This window comes from Rhamphochromis sp. 'chilingali' (genome assembly GCF_963969265.1).
Source record: "Rhamphochromis sp. 'chilingali' genome assembly, chromosome: 22".
NCBI classification, from domain to species: Eukaryota; Metazoa; Chordata; class Actinopteri; order Cichliformes; family Cichlidae; genus Rhamphochromis; species Rhamphochromis sp. 'chilingali'.
Window position 1 is genome coordinate 11184687 of NC_137950.1, and position 8190 is coordinate 11192876.

Consider the following 8190-nt stretch of genomic DNA (forward strand, 5'->3'; position numbering starts at 1 on the left):
GAAACGACATTCATTAAAGCGCAGTCAACAAGTGAAATTACATAAACACAGGGCAGGGATAGCTCAGTAGGTAGAGTGGTGGCCCCATGATCGGAAGGTCGGGGGTTCGACTCCACTGAACGGCTACCCTGAGGTACCCCTGAGCAAGGTACCGTCCCTACACACTGCTCCCCGGGCGCTCCACTGGCGGCTGCCCACTGCTTCACTGGGTGAATGGGTTAAATGCAGAGGAACTATTTCCCTATGGGGACTAACATGCACACTTTACACACTTTACACAAAGCAAAAACAAAAAAATAATAACAGTATTAAGTACGGTTGACTTGGAATAAGACTTTCTGGCTGTCAAAGATAATATAAAAGTTTACCCCAGCTTTCACTCTGACGTGTTCTGCACACTTTAACAGGCTGCAGAGTATGTTTCAACCAAATCAGCAACATATATTATTAGCCTTATGCAATATTAAGCACTTTCACATAGGCCTACGCTTAGCCTACCATTTAAGCATCTTCATTTATGTTCATATAAATAGAACAGCTCTGTCTACTGGACACATTTTTTGACTGACTGCTTTGCACACAGTGTCTGTTACATAGCCTATGCATCATATTTCGGGTGAGACAAGGTATATAAGCTGGTGAGAGTCGCTGGGGGCTTTACTGCAGTCACCAGATTCATCTGAGCGAATCCACTCTAGTCTTAGCCAGACCCTAAGGTGAGTTTCACTGAAGAGTTGCAGACCTGTAGGCAAGTCCACTTCCTGACTCAGAGAGTTACAGGGCTTCTACTTCTTCATGCAATGGGATGTAAATCATGTCCAGATTTTGAACATCACAAGGCCAGATTTCAGCTTTGGACTAACAGAGGAACGAAACGGAGAAAGAGAAAAAAAATTCAACTACAGATGCAAAGGAGATTTAATCTTTTGCCTTTTGGAAGGCTTTATTTTGGAGAAATTGGACTACCTTTTGTGGCTTGGAAGACTCACAGAGAGGGACTGTGAATTATACTGCATGGCATAATGAGTATTGCATGAAGCTCTGTAACTCTGAGCAGTGCACTACAAAGTGCACTGAGGGAAGTTAAAAGGTGGCCTTAGATTGAGAGTAAAGCTGCTTCATCGTGTCAGATTTCCCCACAGCCTGACTGACTAACCGATGACTTGTCCTCTTCTCTCCTCCCTCAGTTAAAAAATGGCATTCGCCGGAGTCCTGACCGAAGCTGACATCACTGCAGCCCTTGCAGCTTGCCAAGGTAAACATGATGAAACTCATAGCATTTTAACCTAGGGAAAGCCTAGACAACAGCCAAACTGTGACTGCAAAAACTTCGCATCCGGTTGCAAAATATTATAAAAAAAAGAAAAAAAAATCTCAGGTGTCTGCCAGTAGTATAGAGAGCTTTAAATGGCTGTATGTCTCAGCATAAAGCATGCACCAGTGCATCTACTGTAAGAAAAGCTGACCTGCACATTAGAAAAAAAGCTGAGTGATGGTCAGGAAGGGAAAGTGGATACAACCAAATGCCAGGCCTTACATGCAGAAACTACAGCCTCTGCAAAACACACCACAGCCTGTGTTTGTGCTATAACCTCCCTCTGTCCATCTTTCCACAGCTGCCGATTCCTTCAAGCACAAGGAGTTCTTTGCTAAGGTCGGCCTGGCAGCCAAGTCCGCCGATGAGATCAAGAAGGCCTTTGCCATCATTGACCAGGACAAGAGTGGCTTCATTGAGGAGGATGAGCTGAAGTAGGCACCCTCTCTTAAATTTCACCCACAAGCTCCTCAAAGCTCTTGTAGCACTGGGATCATCTTTCTCTGGCTCACAGTGAAATCAGAATGATGTCAGAGGCCCAAAAGCATCTGAGAAGCTCGGGCTACTGGGTGTTCTCCTAGACTGCAACTCAATACCAGTTCTCTCCTTCAGTGCCTCTCGCTGTAGGGTGACGTAGAACAGAGGACAAAGGAAAGGAATTGTAGCCTGCTTACATTTTTTTCATGACAAAGCCCAAAAACCTCAGCATCCAATAGAACAAGAAGCATTCAGTTAGAGATATTTAATATGCTTTTTGAATAGATGATCGGTTTAGCACAAAATATTCACTGTGATCCCAGAAAACAACTGTTCAAAGAAAGGCTTCTCTTTTAAAAATAAAAAAAAGCTCATCTTTTGTCTCTGATTACCCTCTCCAGGCTGTTCCTGCAGAACTTCTCTGCCAGTGCCAGAGCTCTGACTGATGCTGAGACAAAGACATTTCTTAAGGCCGGTGACTCTGATGGCGATGGCAAGATCGGAGTTGATGGTGAGGAAATCTTTACCTCCAGAAGAACAATGTAAAGGCCATCCAACAAAAGCAAAACAATAACCTTCTTTCTTTCTTTCTCCCTCTACAGAGTTCGCTGCCATGGTCAAGTCTTAAATGAATGAACTGACCAACTGACTGACTTCACAACTCTAAAGGAACAACTTGAATCAAGACATCCTTTTCCTCTCTTCTTCTCCTCTTCCCATTCACTCTCTCTCTGTCTGTCTCTCTTCAGTTCTCCACACCACTTTTATACACTCAACCTTTCACCCCTGACCATGGACAAACTGCTCCCTCTCTTTCTTTCTCTGGCAGTGCAGACCCCAATGCTGTCCACGATGAATGTAACCAACTAAGTGTATAGCGTGGTTGACTCGTGTCTTTCTCTCTCTCTCTCACTTCTGTCGTCGTTTTACTGTGACTTCTGCTTTCTGTGAGATCAGTGATGATGCACTTTTAGGGCAAACGGACGGACGATGAGAAAACAATAAAGGTTCTTTTTTCAGTAAGACAAGTCTGACCCTGTTCTTTGCTATTCAGTTGTGAAGTAGTAAATCAATGATAGCTTCTTTTTTTTTAAAGAAATTCAAAAACATTCTTTTAAATGCATGAGAAAACTTCTACATGTAACATCCACCCACCCACCTATCAATTCCCCCATTGCCTGTGAATTGGCTCTTTAGGTAATCTTTAGGTAATATGGCTCAGATGTGCCTATTTTAAGAAAATAAATCAATGCTAAACTTTTAACTAAAATGCTAAACAAGTAGGCGAATGTCACACAGACAGGTAATTGACTCTGTATAAATGATGATCATAGCCAACATAATGTCACCCCCATGGGTTTGTATAGTCCTGTATTGAAGTCACGAGTTCAGAATTTTGCATCACCGTCTGAGATTTTGGAGCCAAACGTTGAATAGGTGATGGATGGGTTAAGGGGGATTGTAACATGTAGTTCTTTTATTGAATCGGTTGCTAAGACCATAAAAGAAGGGGCATTTTCTCTTGTACATCCAGAAGAATGCAGTTTTAAAGCACATCTGCAACAGCATGTATCTTCTGTGAACAATTCATGGAAGTGATATGATATGCAATGTTCAGAAATCAACCCACCTAAAACACTTCAAAAATATCTATGTGCAAACTGACTTTAAATCATTTGATTACGTGTAGATTTTACATGTAGTTTTATTACAAGTACAATGTAAACCTGTGAATTTAATGGACTCTGTTCAAATGAAATGTACTTGATTTGTATGCATTCAGTTTATACTATATTTTCCTTAATGAGTCATTATTTAAATAAACAAACCTTTTTATTTTACTCAAAATTATCTATTATTTATTAAGTGCCAGTAGTTATATCAGACCAAATAAGCCTGTTGCAGCAGACCAGTTGAGTGCACATACTGTATATGCAAAATTTTCCACTATAATGCGCTCAGTTTTTGATTTGTGTGAGGTGTAAGGTCCTGTTTTGGTTGCTTAAATGCATTTTTTTTAATTGACTTTTGCACTATTAATGCATTACAAGTACGTCCAGCTGTGCTGATGTGAGACTTACATAACCTCTTAATCTAGATTCACTAATACGCTGACACACACCTGACTCCTGCTCTACATAATCCAGCTCTTATCTCTTACAGTATCTGGTAATGCTTAAATTCCACCTCCCTTCCAAAGTGGGAGAAAAACCAACAACAACATACAAGAGCAAAACTTGATTGATAATCGCAATAATAGTAAGCAACCACAAGGTGTCGCCATTTAAAATAAATAAATACAAAGAGGGTTTTCAGATGCTTGATGGTTAAAGTTGCAAACGTCGAGGCTTGGAGATAAAGAGGTGGAGTTACTCTTGGGGTAAATAGTTCATCTTTTTGTGTAACAAGTAGGTGAGACTGATGAAAATGCTGTTACTTGCAAAGTGTTAAGTCAGAGATTTGCAGCAATTGAAAGTTTGAAAAAAATAATTAGATTTATTCCCCCTGGTTCTAGTTACAGAAAGCACCCGTCCCCCCCTCTTTCCTAAAGCCATTAGTGCTGACTGGATTCACCAGAGACGCTGTTGCGTCAGATGGTTTGGAAGGCTTCCCCCTTTGCAGGAAACAAATTCATCAGTTTAGAGTGGCAGGCTGCCAGCAGGCTCTTCAGCACAGGCCCCACCCAGCCTCTCACCTTTTAGCACAGGTGCATGAGTGAGAGCTTCAAAACCTCTGACAGTAACAAATGATATGCATATATCTAAATTCTCACTAAAGAAACTTGTAATCTTCATGTTAACTTGTTAGGCAGGTTGATGGCTCACTTGCAACAAACACTGAGGTTTTGACTTCTGAATTTTTACTATCAGAGCATGCGTAATGGAGTATTTCTGATAAATTACGACCTGCTTGAGTCATCCAAATCAAAGAGACTCTTCATTAAAGAAACAAAACAAAACAAAGAAATGATGCCAGACTGATTATTGGATACTTTTAAGGTTTCAAATGCACCTGCAGGGAGAGAGAGAGAGAAGAGAAGAGATGGGATGGGGAAAATGTAAGGGAGGGGGAGAGAGGGAGAGCAGTGTAACACAGGGGGAGAAAGTTGATTGGACGAACCACACGCTGCCATATGAGTAACGGGGGAAAGGGAGAGAGAGTAGGAGAATGTGCAGCGGATATAAACCGTAAAGGTTAATTGGACAGGTGAGCGGGTGAGGAACACGAGACGGAGGCGGCTGGCTGCGGGAGAATTTGATCCTCGGACAGATTGGAAACTCAAGCATCGCACTCGTCGTATATAAGGCAGAGCCAGCTGTCGGCAGCCACCAAAGAGTCTTATTTGCTGCTGCTGCTGCTGCTGCTTTTGGACCCGGACCGAGGCAACTGCGGTGAGTAGCCCACAGCTGCACAGGTAAACTCTCAGTACAGGTGTGGTATCTGTCTGGTGTGGTCTGTTGGTGCAGTGGCACAGCCTTTAGACTATTTGGGTTACTTTTTCAGGGACGTGACGAAAGTTTTAAATTCGTCTAGCACTGCTTAATTCCTCCAAACATGACAGAAAGGTGAGATTTTTGACCAAAATACAGGTTCGGGCTGTTTCTGCTCATGCTTTTAACAGATTCCCCTAAAACAACCTGATAAAAACTTGCAGATCATTTTTTATCTACGTTTATTTTTTGTTTAAAGACAGCAAGCTGTCTAGCGCTCAGGGGAGGGTGTTTAAACTTTTCCTAGTTCTCTTTTTTATTCGTTCTGAAATGGAAGTTTAAGTATCACAAATTTTACTCCTTCCCTCCCTCTGTTGATTTTTTTTCTTGTAAAGTCCCTAAGTGCCAATTATTTTTGCACAGAGCCAATTAAGCACTTCAAACAAGGCCAAAAAAAAAAAGCCGATTAACAAGCTCGCAGGGGAGATCCAATCAAAAAGCACAATTAACCTGGCATCAACGATAAGACAGAAAATATGTTTGGAGTTTTTTGATAAAATAGAGATTGTACATAAAACACATGAAGCCCACTCATCAAAAACTCATAACCTGAGGTCTTATGGGATGATGATATTAACCTAGATACCACTACAGATATTAAAAAAGGTAATCCAGTGTGATACAAAAGTGGGCTGAGAGGATATCAAACAGCCAAATGTAGGTTAAGATCATTAGAAAAAAGAAAAATACAGACCTATGTGTGTTTCTTTAAGACTTTTCTTCTATTTTGCAGGACCAACATGTCACTCACATCCATTCTTTCCGCTGACGACATCCAAAATGCCATTAAGGACTGTGAAGGTAGGATGTCAACTTATGCACACTGGACCACACAATAACTAAACATGATCAATTATGACGGTTGTATGACTTATATGCAAAATAAAATACATTAAATGCCGAATAAACGGTTGCTGTAGTCGAGTTCTTTGGTTTTGTTTTTGTTTTTGCAGAAAGGTGCATAATCTTCTCCACAGCTTTTCAATATTGTACAGTGTCCTCGCTACTAAAGTCGCACCCGCTTTAAATCGGAATTTATTTATTTATTTACTTTAAAAAGGGGGTTTTAATAATCTTCTCTGTTTTTTATATTTGTGGGGGCATGGCTGCTGGCTTTAAAAGTTTAAAAAAAGAAAGAAAAAAAGGGGGGAGGGAAGAGGAAAATCCCTCCCTCCGTCGCTGCAGACACATGCCGTTTTAATCTCCACATCACCTCCCGGCCCGGTGAACCTCACGGGTCAGCTCTGTTTCTGTATTTGTTTCTCTTTTTTTCAACATTTGTATGCTTTCAGCTCCGGACACTTTCTGCTACAAGAAGTTCTTTAAGCTGTGCGGCCTGTCCTCAAAGACACCCAAGGAGGTCAAAGATGTGTTCCAGATCCTCGACGAGGACAACAGCGGCTACATCGAGCACTCTGAGCTCAAGTGCGTAAAAGGATACGGGGTGTCTGCTCTCCCAGAGGCGCTGAATCTTAGTCTTTTCTTTTCAATATGCACTTTTGTTCCTCTACCTGGATTTACTCCGTCAACTAACTGACCCAGTGCGGTGTGGCTTCATATTTAATGTGAATCTATCTCGTATTATTTCTCTGATAGAAAGAAAAAAACAAAGAAGGAGGCTCGGTACATTAAATCACACAGTAGTACTCTATTACTGTGATGAATGTTAAGCTGTCTCGCAGTAATCCACTGTGAGTGGTGTTTTCATTTCATTTCTGTTACACAATTCATCCTTTTTTTGATAAGAGGTTTGACTTGTGCAGTCCAGTTTAGGAAGTGGTGTCTTTCTCCATGTTCTTATTATTTTCTGTTTTTAAAACATGCCGTATATTGTCATCCATAAATATCAGTCATGGATAAATATCATTGTGTTGCATTGTGTGTGTGTCTAGGTTTTTTCTGCAGCGGTTTATCCCCAGTGCACGGACACTGACTGACGCAGAAACCAAGAGCTTCATCTCAGCAGCTGATGATGACAGCGATGGCAAAATTGGAGTAGACGGTTGGTATCTGGTTTCTCACAAAAAAAATCAGCATGTGGGCAGAAATGATCTTATTAGTTGGATTAAGACTCAGCTGGTGGAAATGAACCAACACAGGCTGTGCCAAAAGAGACGAACTGGGTGATATATGAGATTTAGTGTGTGTGTGTGTTTGTGTGTGGGAGGGGGGGGGGGGGTGTCTTTCACAAAGAATCAGAAAACATCAGAAAACCTTAAATGCACTATACATCTATGAGGTGAGAGAAGGTATTGTTTTTCTATAATGTTGAAATCCTGGGAATGTTTCATTGGTGTATTTTCTGATCCCTATTTAAATTATGCCATGTGTGAACCACACATGTTGATATTAAGGTCATCATCATGCTCGATCATTTGCCCCAGTTTTAACCATTATCCATTTGCAAACAAAAAAGTTGTCTTAGTTAATAGGATGAAGGATTTAGGCGATCCAAAATGGACCGCTTTAGTCTGTGTTTATTGTTTATTTACCAGCTCTTCCCTAATCCTGGAGGGAATTGACACAAGATTTAGATTTGCTTGTTTTCTTGATTTTTGTCACGTGGCACATGCAGAGCTATGATTAATTCTGAGTATTCCTTTATTTGTTTATTCTTTTCCCCAGAATTCCAATCCATGGTCCTATCCTGAGTTTTCAGATGAAAAAAGTTCAAGCATTCAGGTCCTTTGGTCACTTTCCCACATCTGGAGTCTTCTGATCCACTTCCAGGGATTAAATATGTTTTCTATTAATGTCTGTGTGCACAAATTGCTTTAAAAAAGGCCTTTTTTTATTTTAAAGGCATCACAACTTAATGTGTCTTTTCATTATATTGGTATGTGGTTTCTCGTCTGTAGCATTCCCCCCTGACAATGAATGTGGTAAATAAACATGTGGAAACACACA

The 8190-nt window shown here is 40.9% G+C and overlaps 2 protein-coding genes across 2 annotated transcripts; both read left to right on the forward strand.

Moving 5' to 3' along the window:
• Positions 1-669: 669 nt before the first annotated feature.
• Positions 670-2726, forward strand: LOC308390376 (parvalbumin beta). The gene is made up of 5 exons (XM_080872323.1): positions 670-716; positions 1188-1255; positions 1617-1749; positions 2194-2303; positions 2395-2726. The coding sequence occupies exons 2-5, from the start codon at positions 1195-1197 to the stop codon at positions 2418-2420; spliced, it is 330 nt and encodes a 109-aa protein (XP_080728449.1). The 5' UTR covers positions 670-716; positions 1188-1194; the 3' UTR covers positions 2421-2726.
• A 2231-nt stretch (positions 2727-4957) lies between these two features.
• On the forward strand, positions 4958-8180 carry pvalb9 (parvalbumin 9). The gene is made up of 5 exons (XM_080872931.1): positions 4958-5184; positions 6017-6084; positions 6576-6708; positions 7176-7285; positions 7909-8180. The coding sequence occupies exons 2-5, from the start codon at positions 6024-6026 to the stop codon at positions 7932-7934; spliced, it is 330 nt and encodes a 109-aa protein (XP_080729057.1). The 5' UTR covers positions 4958-5184; positions 6017-6023; the 3' UTR covers positions 7935-8180.
• The last annotated feature ends 10 nt before the right edge of the window (positions 8181-8190 follow it).